This window comes from Gasterosteus aculeatus, chromosome 3, assembly GCF_964276395.1.
Source record: "Gasterosteus aculeatus chromosome 3, fGasAcu3.hap1.1, whole genome shotgun sequence".
Classification (NCBI taxonomy): Eukaryota; Metazoa; Chordata; class Actinopteri; order Perciformes; family Gasterosteidae; genus Gasterosteus; species Gasterosteus aculeatus.
In genome coordinates, this window is record NC_135690.1 from 5,929,726 (window position 1) to 5,948,210 (window position 18,485).

Consider the following 18,485-nt stretch of genomic DNA (forward strand, 5'->3'; position numbering starts at 1 on the left):
GGAAGTTAGAATCCTGATGTTCAGGTGTCAGTGTGTAGTAGCTCCTGACATCAGCGTGTGAATGGGGGAATGATGACATCAAGTGTTTTGGAATTGTACACATTTGTTTTCTCTAGAAGAAGCGAAGCCAACACTTACTTACAACACTACAATAACCACAGACAATTGACTAACAGAACCTACAGTTTCGTTTAGAGCAGGGGTCTCAAACTCAAGTCAGGTACGGGCCAGATGCAGCCCACCTCGACCGAACGCGGGCCAGACCATTATGGCCGACGGGGGGGATGACACTGACTGTCCGACCGGCGAACGGAACGGTCGGCGCTGGGGTGGAGGTTGTAAGTGGCTGCGAACAGTGAGGTTGCTACAATATAGAACTCGCGGGCCGCACTAACATTACACTTTCATATGAAGGCGGGGGCCACAAAATATCGTCCCGAGGGCCGCAATTGGCCCGCGAGTTTGAAACCCCTGGTTTAGAGGATACTTTATGCCGATGGAATTTGTTGATTGTACTTCAATTAATCATGATCAACCGCCCCAAAACATGCTTTTGCCAATAAAAAATACAGAAAGAAAACAGCAACAGCAGCTGACGTGTCATTTTTTATGGTTGTCTTTATACAATGGTACATAAACTGAATCCCAAAGGGACGTGTGTCTGTGTGTGTGTGTGTGTGTGTGTGTGTGTGTGTGTGTTAAGAGGCCTTCGGCTGGCAGTCCAGAGTCTCGATGCTGCTGTTTTCGTAGTCTTTGTGTACATCCAGTGCTCCATAGAGACTCTCCAACACAGCCAGTACTCTGCTCTGGACCGAATCCACCTGCTCTACCGGACAGTATTCATCTAGACTGGACCTGAAATACACACAGTAACAAAACAATTCCACCTTTCTTCCTTTACCACTATAGCTTTAACTGAATTCAAATGTGTGGCTGTGTTCTTTACCTGGACATAGTAATAAGTGTAGGTATGGGCAAAGCCCTGAGGAACAGCTTCATAGCTGAGATCAGCCTGTCGATCTCCTCGTCGGTGCTGATGTGGTGAGGCAGCTCGACGGAGTCACAGGTTAGCCCCGCCTGATGGACCTGAGAGATAATCATGTCATGTGATCACATCTCCAGCCACAAAATCAGGCAACAGTTGTTTTAGCACGTTCTTACCATTTCATAATCAGGACACTGGGTCCTCAACTTCAAACTGGAAACCAGTTGGGCTAAAGGCGCCATGCTGAAAACAGAGGGGAGACGATAAAGAAGCTCTATAAGAATTATTGTCATTGTGCGTTCATAATGGGCCTGTCAGCGGAGAGGAAGGACATCCATCAACATGAACCATCCTGCTACTTTTTTCCTTTCATTGTTAATTTTGGGGGCAGCGTCATGAGCGTAGATTTCACAATCAAACGGGACCCTTTAGTCCTTAAGAAGTCCTGATGTGCATTTACGCTACACGCTAGCTCTCTGTCGGGGCTTGTCCCCTGAAGAAGAGCCACTGTCATCTATTTCGCCGTGGCTTTCCCTGCTCTGTGAGATCAGCTGTGTCAGCCTGTCGGCATGTAGGGGGGGAGCTGGTGTGTTTCCTCTGACCTGGTGAAGGCGTATGCAGTGACAGGATGAGGACTTTACCCAGGGTTGCCAGCCCAGCGTGCAACAGTCTCTTCGCCATCGTCCTCCAGCAGATCAGCAAATGCTGCTTCCAGGTCTTCTAACTGATGCACACGACGATCCACACACTCATCAAGCTCCTCCTGGACACACACACACGTTGATTAGTTATAGAACAAAGCACTACAATTATACTACAAATGGTCGCGTACCGTCATTGGGTTATGACTCCTAAGAAACACATTAAAAAAGTGATCCGTACCAGCGAGTATAGATGGGATGAGTAAGACACTTCAATTCACATTCAATATTTGTTAGTTATAATTGTGAAGTAAAACAATGGCTTTCCTCATAGAATGTTGTTACATGCCAGACGGGGACGGTCTGCATGTGTTCTTGTCGTACTCCCTCCTGCTCATTGGTTTCTCTCCCCCAGTGATTATGCTGATTGGCCAACTCCAGCAGTTCCGGTGGCAGTCCATAAAGGAAGACTCCTGAGACGTGAAAGGGTGTGTTCTGTGCTGCGGGCTGGTGGCCAGTCTTCCTGTACATGAGCTTTAGCTGGCTGCTGGCAAAACTGGAGTTTGGTAAGGTGGAGGTTGAGGACCTTAGTAAGTTGGGGTACCCTGTACATTCTTGCACGTAGGTATACCTTTGTATAGACACACTAGGTGTAGTGGTTGTTGCCTCCTGTGTAACGTTTTCCTTTAGTCCTTTTTAGAGAAGCAGGTAAGGTATTTTGTTTGACTTGTTTTGGATGAAGAGCCAGTGGTGAGCTAGGCCTCGTTTTGTTATATTCATTTCATTTGTTTGGCACAACCTGTAGGTCCCATCTTCCACCATCTCCCTCCCTCTTGTTGGGACCTTCTTTTTGTGTAAGAATGTACAGGGTACCCCAACTTACTAAGGTCCTCAACCTCCACCTTACCAAACTCCAGTTTTGCCAGCAGCCAGCTAAAGCTCATGTACAGGAAGACTGGCCACCAGCCCGCAGCACAGAACACACCCTTTCACGTCTCAGGAGTCTTCCTTTATGGACTGCCACCGGAACTGCTGGAGTTGGCCAATCAGCATAATCACTGGGGGAGAGAAACCAATGAGCAGGAGGGAGTACGACAAGAACACATGCAGACCGTCCCCGTCTGGCATGTAACAAATGTGTATAGAGAAGAGAAGAACTGCAGGTACATTGATGGGAGGAAACCCGGGGAAAAGGTAGGAAAGCGGCCGGAGCTATTTTTCGGGAAAAGACGTCATAGGTGAGCAATTTGGCCAACGAAAAGCTGACAGAGACGAGATCCGGCTGATAGAAAGCATTCAGGTCCTTGAAAGGCAGCCGGTGAGGCCGAGAAGGGGACTGTAGCGTCAGGGAGGTGGATGCAGGTGGCGCGAGCATCATCCTCTCACGGCTGTGAGCCGCTGCTCTGCGGCATAATATAATAATATTACCGAGTGGCAGTCTTATGTGTTTGACCACACTGGGGAGCCGTTAAATAATTGTGATGTCACGAGAGGCGCCGCCGCTCTCTCCGGTGTAGTTCAAATAGTGCGAGGACACCGGGTTCAAAATGTAAACAAAAGGTTTTAATTTCCGTCCTTCAGGTTCAACAGAAAACAGTCAAAAACAGGGGGGTAACTCAGGCTTCGGTCGATCTTTGCCAGTAAAACTTAACTAAGCGGAAATCCACTTCTTTAAGGAGAAAACCACCGTCCTCCCGGTCTCTCCTGCCTCCTAGAATCCTTATGGCTTGGTCTGCTCTTCTCAGCTCGTCTCTCCCCTCAACGGTGTGTCTTCCACCTTTATGAAGGCCTCCCGGTCGTCACACCCTGATGGGTCTCAGGTGTGAGGGGAATGCTCTGAGTTTCGGGGCACCAGCAGATGGAGCCATAGTAGTTACAGCCATCGCCGGTGAACGTATCTCCCTTCCAAGACCCAGCCTCTCGTGACATCACATAATCTTAATCCTAATCTTGTGTGCGTGTATTAGATGGTGGCTGTTGGGGTGGACTAAATATTGTTCTATGTGAAAAAATGAAAGTGAAGAAATCTGACCTCATCAGCATGAGGGCTTGGTCCTCTGAAGTTGTAGAGCTCCTTCAGGATGTCGTACTCTTCCTAGAGACAGACAGGCAGACAGCGTGGAGCACAGGTCAACTCAAGAGGTGTTTGAGCTATACAGGAATCTCTTACATGCACATTTGTGGTTCTTCAGCCTATCAATGGTATGTTTTGGGACTGAGATGGGATGGAATAGGATAAGTCTGCACCTGCGTAAACATGTGAATTTGAGGCATAATAAGATTATGCTTGATACCACCACAGAACACGTTTCAGCAATTGATTCAAATTTCTGCCTCAGAACCTCTTCTTCTAGTAAGCTCATATAAAATGTCTTGGTATTATTAAAATATTCCATCATGAATGAAAAACAAATCAGTTATGGTTTTCCTTCTTTGGGTTAGGGTTAAATTACAAGAAACGTTTCTCATATTGCGTATTTGTCATATGAAAATAGCCGATGATGATTGCTGGGTGATATGTGTGTTGATGTTTCCCAAAAGTCAACTTTCTTTTTGATCATGTGACATGTTACATTTACACTCAAATTTCAGTTTCTCATTTGTAGAGTAAATTCAAGATTTTTCAACCCGATTCTAACTGACCTAGTGGGGCATAACTCACAGGCATGTTATCCTATGGGGGGGGGGGGGGGGGGGGGGGTGGAACTGGCTGTACTCTCGTCCAATCACAAGACAGGAGGTGTCTAGCCACATACATGCAAACCCACATTCTACAAGTCATTTTCTCCAGGCCTCGGCGTGATCGGGAGACATCTTCCCGACGCCTCGGCAGGGAGCACGACTAGAGGCGGACAGAGTCACTTTACCGACATGTTGAACATCTATGTGCAGGCCTATAGGCAGGTTGGAGGAGCCCCTTCTACATGGACTCTTGGACATGTTGGACAATTTTTAGGATCTGTGCCAAGTTGGGTTGCGGCGTGAATTTACAAAGGTCTAAAACGGGAGAACGATGTTAGACTGTGGTGAGTTTGCACGTCTTCGGGTAGTCACATCCTGTAAATTCTCAAACCCGTGATGGCGATTGGCATCCAGCAGAAGACCATGCGTGCACAGGGGCTGCAGTGTTGGTACGACCGGCAGGGTAAATCACATTAGGAGCAAGGAGCCACTGCAGAACTAGAGATGTATAAGTGGGATATACCTGCGTGTATAGTTCCTTGAAGGGATTCTTACATGTGAAGAAATCCAAATCGATGTCCAAGACGTATGGTTCTGTCTCACTGAGTAACGCAGAAGTTCTTTTAACAACGTAACTGGTGGATCCTTCACTGTCGTCCACATCATCAGCCAAGCTGGACATGTTGCTCCCCACTGCTGGTGGCTGCAAGCGGACACTTCCAGAGAGGGGCTCAGAGCAGCTGGCCCCCCAGGCGTTACTGCATTCTGGTCGGGGTCGCTTGGCAAACCATCCCTCCGTGTCCTCTTCAGGTTTCCTCCCTGAAATGTCCCACAGAGAAACAGAACACAGAGTCAAATGGACGTGTGTTAAATGTAGGGGTTCATGGAGTTTCCATATTTTGGTGTTTTTCAATGAAAGCTTAATTTCTTTATTTCAATGTTCAACAAGCTTGTCTGCTGATTATCTGCATGTGATATAGTAAATACAGGCTGAGCAAATAACCTTGTTAGAAGTGTGGAAAGGAACAAATAGCTTTCTGGTTGGATAGTCAAGAATCTATTACTAAATGTTTCTCCCCAGCGTGAGTACTTCCCACCGGCCCTTAGTGCCCTAATCCACACCTGTAAGAGACCAGTGACCAGGTGGAACCGGATTGACTTTGACCACATTCAGCCGGAGAGGTTTGGAGTTCTCCATCTGTTTTTCCGAGAGATACAGACCATCACTGAGGAAGTAGTTGTCTGTACTGGACACCCTGCACAGAAACAGAGGAACTCAGCTGTGACAAAAGTAGAAGTAACCGTGGTTCTGTGGGTGACCTCAATGAATTTTTCCATCAAGAAAATCACATGTCAAAAAAGGATCTACACAAATGGGCTGTGATTATGTAAAACACAATGACGCACTGTTAGCCAACCAGAGCGCCGTCATGGGGGAAGGAGGCCCTGGCTTTACCCTGCAACTTATCTTCTTTTGTCAGTAGTTTATTGTTTGACACTGAACTGTGAACACTTCTCTCCGGCCCTCTTGCCCACTTATTTGTAGGCTCTCTGGCTTAAAGATGTCGGCCATTCTGTCTGTCCAGAGAATTGGTTTAGTTGCTGCTGTACATTAATTATGATCGAAATTGAAAAAAATGTACTTACTGTTTTGATTCTGTGTTTTATTTGTAGCGTTGCAAACGGGCTACAAGAGCATTTTGCTGCTAAAGGGAAATAAATGATCTAATTGAATTATTGCTGCCTCTGTTTAGAGTATGTCCTACCTGATGGTGGTGGTGGAGGAGTCTCTCCCTACAGCCATCCTGTGTTCACCCTCTCTGATCTGCTGGGCCCAGTATGGATGCAGCCATGCCACACATGACACATGGCCAGCATAAACCATGGGCATTATCCAGTTTTCTATACTCAACTCACTGAAAAACAAAAACACACAAAAAGTTAGAGCTGTGCACCCTACCAGAGCACAGGCCTGATCGACAAGCGAGTAGGACCCACGTTGAACATAACGACGCTCTTGTCATTGATCTGTATGAATGGACAACTTTTTTTCATCTAAACAAAACGTGTGTGCATCACGCCATAGTCCTCATAAGCAGTGGCTTTGTCTCAAATCCGCAGCGGGTGACAGACCGTATATTAAACCTACACAACAGGTCAATTCAAGTATTACAAATTTGCCTCCGAGGGCTTTACAGTCTGTACACATGTGACATCCTCTGTCCTGAAACCCTCACATTGGCATAAACATGCCTCAACATTCACATTCAGCCAGGTGAATGTTGTCAAATGTCGCCGTTCTGCCGATAGGTTACTGCATCAAAAACCTTGGACTGTACTTCTGTTAGGAACAAACTCCTACCTGAAGAGTTTCTCCTTATCAAACACGGTGTCAGCAGACATGTTGACAGGGATGAGCAGGTCAGGGTGGGAGTCTAAATGAATCATCTTGATGTTCTTCAGGGGGAGGTGTCTTGATGCAATGGCACGATAAATATGACCCACCACCTAGAAAAATACAGTAAAATGAGTAATCTTCTGATGGAATTAAGTGCCAGGGATCTCTGAACCCTGGAACTTTAATGCTATGAGAAAATACAGAGTCCCGTTATCTTCATTTCTAAAGCCATGCATTTAGCATTTAGCCAAAGAAAAAAAATAAAAATGGTGCTAATTTCTCAATAAAATGAAAAAACCGACCGACCGACCGACCAATGGGGGGAGGGGTGTTAGTGGGCAAATGTATGTTGGGTGAAAGAAAACGCTTGGTGACGCTTGTGAAAAATTTCGAGCCGGACTGCAAATAGGAAAGAATCCGGTCAATTTTCAAAATAAAACATTTTTCTGAAAAAAAGTCGAATGACCCCGGTGGTTGGGGTCCCCTACTTTAAGTTACTTGACAATGCCTTTACATTGTACCGACTAAATGTGGAACTTGGGTTCATACATTCTGTAGTTCTTTACAAATACGTGTTAAGTTAACTCTTGGTATTTAAAACCACACCAACAGAAGCACCTTTCGGCGTCACGTTACTTGATACTCAGCAGTTCTGTCATAGCTATAAACCAGGGGATGCTACTCAAGTAACGTTAGCAGAATAGCTAACTTAGCTAGCTGTGTCACATACGCAGTGAGTATGGAGACTTACATCGTGGTGGTCCTCCACTATCCACACCGGAAGCTCCTTGTAGCTCCTCTTCAGCGGCACGCAGCTCATCGTGACGTAGTTACTACCTGTGCTCACACCTCCCTCGCGAGCACATCTTTTGATAAAAGTTTCGGCGGAGATGGTTTGATGAAAGGACAAGCGAGTCTCGAATGACCACCGGAAATAACAGCAAGCATTGTTATTCTGTCCGAGTAGAAACAAGAGCGCAGAAAACATCTGGTTCCTAGTGTTCGGCATTCATTCGGTAAACTAGAATAAAAAGCGGAGACGAAGAATTGTGAAAAGGTAGGTTTATCAAACTTGCCAGCCTGTAAATCATTACATAAGTGAAACAGTTTCGACACTACTGTTAAACACACAATAGGTTACAGGCTAAAGAAAATCAGATGAATTCATAAGTATGGTATTTATTTAATAAGACATGTGCATGACCTAGTGGAGCTATTGGAAGACCACCACGTCACAGTGGAGCTGATGCAGAACAGTCGGCCAGTGCCCTTACGACCCCTCTGACCCCAGGAGAGAGTAGACAAAATTGAGGAAGGGGAACCTGGACAGCCATGGGGTGGTGTCTCCAGGTCCCCAAAGGTTCCTGTCAGAATAGCGCCCCAGGATGCAGAAGCCCCACTGTATTCAGGGAGTACCTCCAGTCTCCTATGGCCAGCACTGGCCCTCCAACCCAGCAGACTCACCTCTCTCCTCTGCCCACACAGCACGGATGAACATCTCACTCCAGGTGTAGACCGAAGGCCTAAGACCCCCACAGAGAGGATTTTTTTTTGTTTCACCCCATGTCCCTTAACCCTGACCTATGAGTTAATGGATACTTTTTGTGACGTGGTTACTGTCTGTGAGCCTCTTGTTTTATTCATGAATCTTCCCTCCACGTCCCCCGGTTTGCCACACCGCGTTGGTGGACGAGGCGTGTCCAGCAAACAATACAATAATATAACAGTATTAGCTTATTTGTACTGGTCCGTTACATCAAGGATACAATTTAAGGTACTTCTCCTCACCTACAAGCCACTTGCTGGTCAGGCAACATCATAAGGAGCTTATAATACCATATTGCCTTACTAGAAAGCTGCGCTCCATAGATGCTGGGATACTTGTTGTTCCTACAGTTTTAAAAAGTAGGATGGGATCCAGTGCCTTCAGTTATCAAGCTCCTCTTTTGTTGAATCAGCTTCCATTTTCAGTCTGGGGGGCAGACACAGTCAGCTCATTTAAGATAACGCTGAGTTAGGGCTGGCTCAGCTTGGTTTGATAGGGCTGGCTCAGCTTGGTTCGGTAGGGCTGGCTCAGGTATGTTGGGTATGCATGGAGGATGTGCTGCCTTTTTACTCATACTAACCTTATTCAACGCCGGGGTGGTGAACACTTTCACTTCACTTCTGCTGCAGTTCTCAAGAGTAGGAGAGCTTTGCTGACGTCACGCACATGGGAAGCAGAACCAGGACTGAGCAGGATACACGCACACCCCTGCTGCAGTAAAATAAGAGGTTTTCTAACTAAAGTATGGGATACACTCTTTACTAGCCTGTCATTAGCAAGGGCCTTCAGCATTTTACGTATTTACCCTAAAAATGAATGTTGGTCCACAGGAAAGTTAGAATCAACACAAATTCAAACCGGTTAAACATGGTAGAACTTTTGTGTGTGAACAAACCCTTGTAAGCTCTAGGCTCCTGATGGAATACTGTAACAGAGCCTAATTTTTCCTAAGTGGTTTAGTCACCAATCAGACTTTTGTTTGTTGCGTTGTCCAATTGGATGTAACCGCTCCTCATTATATTCCACTTGGTCGAGTACGACAAGGTTGAACCACTAATCAGACACCAGAGGACAGTCATGTAATTAAAAGCACCACAAAAAGCACAAACGATGCACTCAAATTCTGACCAAATGTCCGGAATTGAAATGAATATTGACATTTTTAAATGGGCTGCATGCATTTATTTAATGTAGTTAAAGATGTAACCCAGAATGTTACAATAGCGCGCGCTGTCACTCAACTGAATATTTTTGGTAGGAAAACCGTGTTCTTCTTCAACCCACCCCCGCAGGGGGAACTGGCCCTGAAACGCTGCAGGCGTTGTGACTCATGGATCTAATCAGGAGTTCCGCTTTGCCCAAAATCAAACATGTGACATCAACAAGAAAGGAAAACCTTTCCAATCCCCTCCAGCCACTAATGATTAGTGTTACTGTCATTCAATTGAATGCAAGTGTTCGTACTTTTGACTGGTACTGTACATGCACAGCACACCGCTATAACAGAAGTTATGAAGCAGAGTGCCGGGTTTTAAACATGCATGTTGTCGTGCCATGGTTACGGTTTGTCCTGTCAATGTTTCTTGTGGCAACTCACCAAATGAAATGCAGAGCAAAATAAAGCATCAACACAATGAGAAATGTATAGTACAAACATGTTTGGTATCCACTCAGTCGCTGACATGGTCACGTCTTCTTCACATCCATGTGTAACCCTGTTTCACCTCAACACAGTCCCAGTGAAACACAAGTTAAAGTGAGTTTCAATTTCTCTGGGACTCATCCTGCACAGGGCTTTTACTCAATGAATACAATCAAAGGAGAAAGGGAGGAAGTGGGCATAGTTAGCTCTGCCCTCTAAGCCCACACACCTTTTAGCAGTCTAGTTACGTAACATTTGATTTAAATCCCTCTTTCAATTGTTCACTGCTCAACAGTAGAAAATAAAGACAGATTTACATTTCACTGGGACTTTAAAACATTTCACCAAACTGCCACCGTGTGGGCAGATATTCCACGTTGGTGGGCGTCTTTACACCTTAGTGACGGCTGCACAACAACCCTGTGACATCACAGTGGGGAGGAAGAGCAGACAGCAGGTTTGGGGTGACAGCGGAGACTTTAATGGGCTAAACGTCCGCGGTGCTGCAAACAGATCATCCCAACCCCCCCGTGTTAAAAAAAGACACCTATAAAAGAGCAAACCACAGGTATTAGACTTTGTTTCTACAAGCAACAGATGAAGACAACAGCTACGAGCTTCTCAGTCACACGTTTATAGGAAGCAGAGAGCCTTCCTGCTGAGGCTCAGTGACTCAGGTCCAGACAGAAGCCTTCCCTGACAAAAACAATTTCACCAATTTCACCATTCTCTAGTTTAATGTGAAAGAAGAGTTCAACAGAAAAACACTTTCTTACAATATTATCAAAAAACCTTTATAAATCCAAACATGAAAAAAGTTTTTCTGAATCTTTGTAGTTTCATATTACTCTAGAGACGTTATTCAACAGGAGGTTTCTCACTGTGACAGACGGCTTGGGAAAAAAGGGACTCACTTTAGTCAGTTGTTTGACTGGTAGTGTGGACTCTTCATTTCTCTTATTTCCAGCTATTCAATCCCCAAAACATTTTCAGACAGATGATTTAAATGCCCAAAATTCAAAAGGAAATATATCCAACAGTTAAAGTAAATTATGTACATCTCTTTTGTGGATTGTTTTTTTTTGAAAATTGTAAAACATGAGAGAACTATAACCCGTGAGAGCAAAAGTTCAAAGTGGCAAAAAACTAAATTGAAATTATAAAAGAGGGAAATAGAACCCGCCTACATTTAGATGGATGGCTCAGTCAAAATATTACAGGGTTAGAAGTCGATGACATCCGACTGTTCTCCTTTGCTTCCACATTCATTTGAAATGACCAGGTGGTGTGCGTCTATGGGAGGTGGCTGTTGGCTAGTGTATTCTACATGTATCACATACAATTATCAGCCCATTGTCTGCTGTGCTCATCTGTTACCTTCTACTGAGATAACAAAAAAGAAACACGGAGAAAGACACAGAGGATATAAAACAGTTTCATTTTTACAAGAGTCCTTTTGAGCGTTTAACCAACCTCTCTCTTCTCCTGACACACACTGCCCTCCTCTGCTTTGTGTGTGCAGGTGTAGTCCGTATGTTAACTTGCAATCGAGCTCTCTGTGTGTGCGTGTGTGTGTGTGTCTACTTGTGTTCTTTAGTAGGAGCAAAGTAGAGCTCCATGGGTTTGTTGACCTTCCAGTACTTTTCGCTGACAAGCTCGAGGGAGAAGGAGCCGTTCAGAACCTGTGAACAGAGTTTAACAGTTGAAACTAAAATACTGTGTGTTCAGACAAAAGGGAAAAGTGCTAATTGGGGAGGTAGTCGACTGTAAAGCTGCGTGTGTGTGTGTGTGTGTGTGCGCTCACAGTGAACTGGTTCCCAGCAGTAGGTATGTAGATGGTGTACTGCTTCTCTGATGCTGCCTCCACGTTGACAGGACTGGCCTCTGCGTTTCTCCTCAGCTCCTCCAGAGCCAGTCGGACAGCCAGGTATTTGGACAGGTGATCCACTGTGGCGTTGCCGGACGTCTTGATGTAGCGGGGGACGAACTCCACGCTGCAGGCGCATCAAACACGTGTGAGTGAGTTGACGAGTACGATGGAACGGTTTCCCTAAAGTCAGCTGGTAAGAAAGCTTTTCTTTATTATGCATTTATTAAGAAGTCCGTATGAACCACCTAAATGTTTGACTACAACTTTATCAGTATTAGTCGTGTTTAATGATTTATTTTAATAGTTATAACAAGTATTAGGAGGTTACGTTAGACGCAGCGTGTAGGAGAAGTGCCATAGCTACAAAGATGTTGCTCCTTCACAACAATACACCAGTTCTATGAAAATGAGAAGACTACAAGAACAACGTTGTTACAACGTGCACCAGCTGTTGCTCTCATTACATACTACTACTGTGTAACCATAGTAACCTGTGAGTTACAGTGCATCACATTGAGGAACATTGTGAGCTGCATTCACATGCTCCGACGGACATTTCATTCATGCTGCACAGCAGTGGAACGTTTCAAATAGTCCTGGCAGTGGCAAATAGCTTTGGTTTTATATTTGATTTGATTACATACATTACACATGTTGCTGTGTAAAGGGAATACTTTGAATTTTGCGCGCGCTCGATGCAATTGATTGACTTTTCGTTCCCCGGCTCCGCTAATGTCCATGTCAATGTGTCCTTGGGCAAGACTCTTAACCCCAAAAAGCTCCTGTAGCTTTGACTACTGTGTGTGTGTGAATGCTAGTTACTGATGGGCAGGCGTGACTGTGTGTGGTAGCTCCTGTCATCAGTGTGTAACGGGTGAATGATGTCATCAAATGTCAAAAGCGCCGAGAGTGGTTAGATGTCACTGCAACGCAAGTAAGGGTAGAAAGAAGAGGACTATTTGAAACCAGCCTAAGCAGTAAGAACAGTGAGGCGACGCTCGGACGACGGGCGATACGTTTCTCTGCATTCGGAAGGAGCTCTTATTGCACAATTTGGAGTGTGATCTTTTAATTTGACGGTCATTACTGCGGTGCGGGATATGGAAAGAGCATTAATGGTCATTTTATTGCGATCCTTAAAAGAAACAATATTTATAACAACGATAAGAGGTCTGTGAGTATGACTATGAGTTCATGATTTAGTACGAGCTGTGTGCGTGCAACACTACCTGTTGTGACCGTCATCCTTGTCCATGAGGGTAGGGTGTGGCCTGAACACCAGCTCGATTTCGCTGGCACCACCTTCAATCACAGAGTCCCCGCCCCCGTTCTCTGCAGCGTTGTCCATGTCCAAACCGCTGTCATCACTCGTCTTGGTGCGCTTGATGCTTGGACCGGCCTCCTTGGAGAACAGCACAGTATTTTCACAATCAACCCCATCCTGGATTCTCGTATACTTATGATCACACGCATCCCTTCCATTCACACCATTATTGCTACAAAATTCTAAAGGCTGACACACACACACACCAATGTACCTGGTTGCTGTGGACCGAAGCGTTGCTACAGTGGGAGGAGTCTCCATTGTCCTCCGCTCCGCTCCCATTCTCCACCGTGTGTCTCTTGCCACGCTGCAGCCTGACAGAACAAAAAGCAGAGTGGCTGCATTGGAGGGACAGATTCTACGTTCGTGCCGTTAGTGTTTACATTATTGCTGAGCTCAGGGTTACCTGGTCATCGCCTGGATCTTCAGCCCCTCCTCTATGCTGTGGGACAGGGCTTGCTGGTTGTTGTGTTTGCTGATGCGAGCCAAGACTCTCTCTTGGTGGGCTTCGTACTCGTCACGGCTGGGATAGATCTTGCCTGAAAAGGGACAAATTAAGTCCAGGAATATATAGCGATCTACCTACATGGATACTGCCCCACACTTGAATTGCTCGGGCCCTAATAATCTTCAATGTGTTTGCTGCTAGCGGTTTGACAGAACCTCCTTGATTACTTACTAATCAGCGCATCAAAGTTCGGGTCTGGACGCAGCGATCTCTTGGATACCAACTTCTTACGACAGGTAGGACACTCTTTATTACTGGAAAGACAGACGGACATTTCAGAACATACAACAGTGTGGACCACTATTATTAAAACACAAACAAATGCATTACAATTTCTGTTTAAGTATGTTTAAAGAAGCATTGTTTCAGATTTAGCATCGATTAATGTCTCTACCAGGAAGACTAAGCATTGGCGTGGTCTTCCAACCAAGTTGACTTTCCTCCACCACCACCAACAAGAGGTATTAGCCGGTATATACTGTCATCTACCAACAGCTGCCTACTCCTGACTGACGCGTCATGGGAACTATTTTGGACCAATCCATGAAACAACAATGCTTTAACATACCCAGATCTTAAAGCTGTGATGATACAGTCGGCGCAGAAGCGGTGCAGACACTCTTTGGTTGTCATTGTGTTCTTCAACATGTCCAGACAGATGGGACACATGAGTTCGCTGTGCAAAGACCGGGGCGACACTGCTATTTCCAGTCCATCTGTTATCGCCTCCTGTGCCAGTAGGAAACAGATCAAAATGAAGGTTAGTACACACAAAGAGACATCTATATGACCGTTGATGATTTAGTAAAAGGTCCTGAAAACCCAACAGGCGTAATGGAAGAGCCATCTATTTTCAGGAGCTGTATTACAGCGAACATCAATGACGCGATAGGAAGCGATTTGGGTTATGAATCTTTCTGTAATTCACGGTTTGATTATCATTCAAAGTGGAATTAGTATGTAGTATATATATAGTTTAAAGAACTACAGCAGCCCACTGTACACCTATAAAGGCTTTAACAACTGTAAAGTGTGATTAATATTAGTTTTGGTATTTAAAAACAATGAACAGATTGAAGAAAGAGGTGACATTTATTCACACTACACTTAAAACATTTTGCTATCTGTCAATTCTAACTGATTTCAACAATAATAAGATATACAATAAATAAAAAGGTTGCCTGTTAAAAATAAATAAAACAATCTCATTCAATTACTTAGAAATTGGGCAATTTTAGAAATAAATTGCACACACAAATAAGGGAAACTTATTAAATGTCATATGTCTACAGCATTGTTCTTTTGATAAGGGACTAGTTTGACTGGGTTCCAAACTGGGAATATTCAAAGTTAAAAACTTCCCGTGGGAATTATTGGGAATAACTGGAAATATTGGTGCACTTTACCTGTATTTACCTTTTTATAAGCAGACATGCGTGCAAACATTTCGAATACTAATGTTAAAAAAGACAAATGGTGAGTAGAACTTTATTCTTTCATTGAATAAAAAAACATTCCACTCCCAAATGTAAAGTCAATTAAGCTTCTCAAGTGTTTTCCCCTGAATCCTTTCAGGTCTACGTCAACGTCGGGTTGAGAGAAAATAAATAGGATGTAGCGGTCTACAATAGATAGCTACATGCTTTGCAAAGAAACACAGCATGTGCAGCTTTCCATACGTCTTTAACATGTCGTTTTGAATCGTGTTATTATTGCCCAGGCTTTCATTTGGAGTAATGACTTTTATTTATGATGTTGCCCAACTCAAGCTTTTGGTGGACCCAAACCGCCACAAATAATTGAGGTGATGGTGTACTTTTGTGTGGACATACAACCGTCCTAAACTTGGTATTAAAATAGACATAATAGTCGACATGCGCGGTGAATTCCCAAGCTCAACTTTCCATGGGAACCGTCCTGAAAGTGTGAGGCCCTTTGCTCTCCTACGTGTGACTGAAGTGAAATACTATGAATTGTTACCTGTGGAGTTCTCTGGAGCTCGTACAGACTCAGCTCCCAGGTCTTACTGAGGGGCTGAACCCCGTTGGTCTGAATGGTCTGAGTCATCACTGCAACGCTGCAACACAAAACAAACTCTAAACAAACTGAAGATCCAGGAATCGATACCTTTAGCGTTGAGACGGACATGTTGCCGGATGGTTGCAGACGACCAACAGTGAAGGATGGACAACAACATTTGCCGCAGGCTTTGTCTGCTGGTGGGAGTGTGCTCACCTGTGTGTGTGTGCGACCATAGGACGGCACTCTACCATTGGCAGAAAGAAGAATTGTAAATGTTATAATGCCTATTCACCCCTTTGTCGCTTTTATACATGAAATCATGGTCATTAATTTGTCTCTAAAACAACTTTAATACATAACCTATAATATAATTTTTTTTAAATAACCAATTGCATGAATATTGACCCCGTCAGGTCGGTATTTAGTGAAGCCCCTTCGACTGCACTCACAGCAGCAGAGTCCATCAGGTCTTCCATGTAATAATGAATTAATTGACATGAGTTCAAATCAGTTCACACTTCCTATTGCAATTCTTGTAGCCACATTATATTTAATATGATTTTATAGGCATTGTAGATACTCCGTCCACTGGTGTAGTTTATGATCCCTGGTGGATGACCTCAACCGTGTTCATGGACAACTCCATTTTTACTTTACACCATATACACAAAAACCCACTTCTGTCCATTAACATCACAACGCAAAAACGTTACTTTAATTAGTGCTGAGTGAAAAATGATGTTCCGCTTAGTAACAACAATTTTATGGCAGGAGCTTTTAACGCTCAACATTAGAATATGCTAACTAAAGGTTAACTAGAGTAACTAAAGGTTTCAGAGGACATTTTCTTGCAGTCTCCGGTGTTTTAGAGGGGTGACGCTCCTTTCTAGCTGCTTCCTGTTCAATTTGAAGGCTAATTTCACCATGGATTATAATATACTCTTGTAGGTGCCAATCCTCTACAAGGATTCTTGTATTTGTTTCTAAAAGTAAAGAAATACCCAAGACACAGAATCTCTTACGTGACATAAAATTATATATTTTTCACATTAAAAAACTAATTACTTCTATTAAGGGCATTTAATTACAATGTGTTGAAAATGTAAGATTAAAAAAAGGATTCAACCATTTAATACAGTTTTAAACAACAACTCAACAAGTGAATTCTTTGCATTTAAACATTCCTTAGGCTCGACTTACAGATCTTAGAAATCACTTCCCTTCCATTGGCAATTCAAACAATTGCTTTAGCCTCATTGTCAATACCAACTGAGACCAATGGATGGAGATTATATACACACACACACACACACACACACACACACACACACACGTGTGTATATATATATATATATATATATATATATGCGAGGCACAAGGTGTTGTAACACAATGCCCATTGGGCCCATGCATTACTACGTTATAGCCACTTGCTGTACTACATAATAACTACATAATAACCTTTTGGAAGAAGGAAAAGGTGACCAAGAAACCTGAATGTCAAAAGTCTAAATGTACCATCAGATTGATGTAACTAGTCTAACTTGAACGTAGGGTGGTCCATATAAAATACGGTTATGAAGAAAATCGGATGTAGTTTTCCACATGTGAAGAATATATTGAAATGCGAGCCATCATGAGGTCGCAATGCAGCGTGTTAAGTCTCATCACGTTAACTTTACCACAATCAGTAAAGCAGCGTTACCTTAAACAACCAAATCTGTTACAAACTACATGCATTTTCTCTGTGATTGTTGGCAGAAACGCTAGGAGTGACTTTAGCTGGTTAACACGAGACCACGGCTAGCTACACCATTGATTTAATTCATCTTATTGATAATAGCTGATCGATTGCAGTTAATAGACTCCACGCAAATATCTAATGTAACATCCATGGGCCACGGCTAATGCTAACTAGCTACAATTGAAGCTAGCTATTCTTCGTAACGATGACATTAAAGGCACTCGAGCTAAATATATAGCACGCATGTGTCGGACTGAAGCAATTACTGCACATGTGTGAACAAATATCCATTTTGCGCATTTAAAATTTGATACAAATTACATACAAAAAGCATATAGTTGAAATATTGCGAGGGAATTGTGGATGTAAATTGTCGCTGAGACAGAGAGAGAAAACAACAACAGAGAAACCCGACGCACCATTCCTCCTGAGGACAGCCGTGTGCTTGTTTTACTCTATTTGCCACATTTAAAACAGACACGAACGGGTACATTAACGGGCATTGATAGCGATAAGCAGACAGGAAAGAAATATAATGTAAGCTTTGTCATTGTTTCGGTACTCACATTTTCAGTTGAGGGTACGAGTCGATCCAGCCAGCTCGTTTCGACGATGGCAATATGGCGGATGTATCAGACGCAGTGCAGTCTGGGAAATGGAGGCGCTATGCCAACTGGACCTGGGATCCTTGCGCACAGAGGGAATAATGCGCTCCTGACCAGGTGAAAACAACGAGCAACCAGCTCAATACACGTCCAATCTCCAACCGCCTTGCATCGGCCTTGTAACTAAATTATCAATGCAAATACCTTTTTGAAATTATATTAGCCAATCGTGGAGATTAGCTCGTAGAGAAGAGTCTAGTTTCTCCTCTGGCCCACTCTCTTTTATATGACTTATTATTCGTTCATTCAGAATCTCTAACTATCTAACACGACGCCATCGTTCCCACTAGAGGACGCTGAAGCCCTGGTTTAGTCATTGAGCATTTAGTGTGATATAACCCTCAGTAAATTAGTTAGTTTGAACATTTGCAGGCCAAGCGATGTCTAAAATAGGACGTGGGGAAGCTTTGAAGAAAATGACCGCTTTTTGATTCCATTTTATTGAGGGATTTACCAGC

The 18,485-nt window shown here is 43.8% G+C and overlaps 2 protein-coding genes across 3 annotated transcripts; both read right to left on the minus strand.

The window, feature by feature from the left end:
• Positions 1 to 593: 593 nt before the first annotated feature.
• c3h5orf22 (chromosome 3 C5orf22 homolog) lies at positions 594 to 7,674 on the minus strand. The gene is made up of 10 exons (XM_040171246.2): positions 7,458 to 7,674; positions 6,671 to 6,816; positions 6,075 to 6,224; positions 5,431 to 5,564; positions 4,832 to 5,127; positions 3,659 to 3,721; positions 1,627 to 1,748; positions 1,162 to 1,228; positions 947 to 1,086; positions 594 to 855 (listed from the first exon to the last, which is right to left on the minus strand). The coding sequence occupies exons 1-10, from the start codon at positions 7,524 to 7,526 to the stop codon at positions 699 to 701; spliced, it is 1,344 nt and encodes a 447-aa protein (XP_040027180.2). The 5' UTR covers positions 7,527 to 7,674; the 3' UTR covers positions 594 to 698.
• A 2,678-nt stretch (positions 7,675 to 10,352) lies between these two features.
• On the minus strand, positions 10,353 to 18,333 carry rnf2 (ring finger protein 2). 2 transcript variants are annotated; one of them, XM_040171252.2, is made up of 9 exons: positions 17,929 to 18,333; positions 15,577 to 15,673; positions 14,165 to 14,325; positions 13,768 to 13,850; positions 13,495 to 13,627; positions 13,303 to 13,402; positions 12,994 to 13,166; positions 11,699 to 11,888; positions 10,353 to 11,576 (listed from the first exon to the last, which is right to left on the minus strand). In XM_040171252.2, exons 2-9 carry the CDS (start codon positions 15,661 to 15,663, stop codon positions 11,475 to 11,477), a joined length of 1,029 nt encoding a protein of 342 aa, XP_040027186.1. In that variant the 5' UTR covers positions 15,664 to 15,673; positions 17,929 to 18,333; the 3' UTR covers positions 10,353 to 11,474. The 2 variants fall into 2 exon arrangements, with proteins under 2 accessions (XP_040027186.1, XP_077954879.1); XM_078098753.1 differs by having other exon boundaries at positions 14,165 to 14,330; positions 15,576 to 15,673; positions 17,929 to 18,058.
• Positions 18,334 to 18,485: the final 152 nt, after the last annotated feature.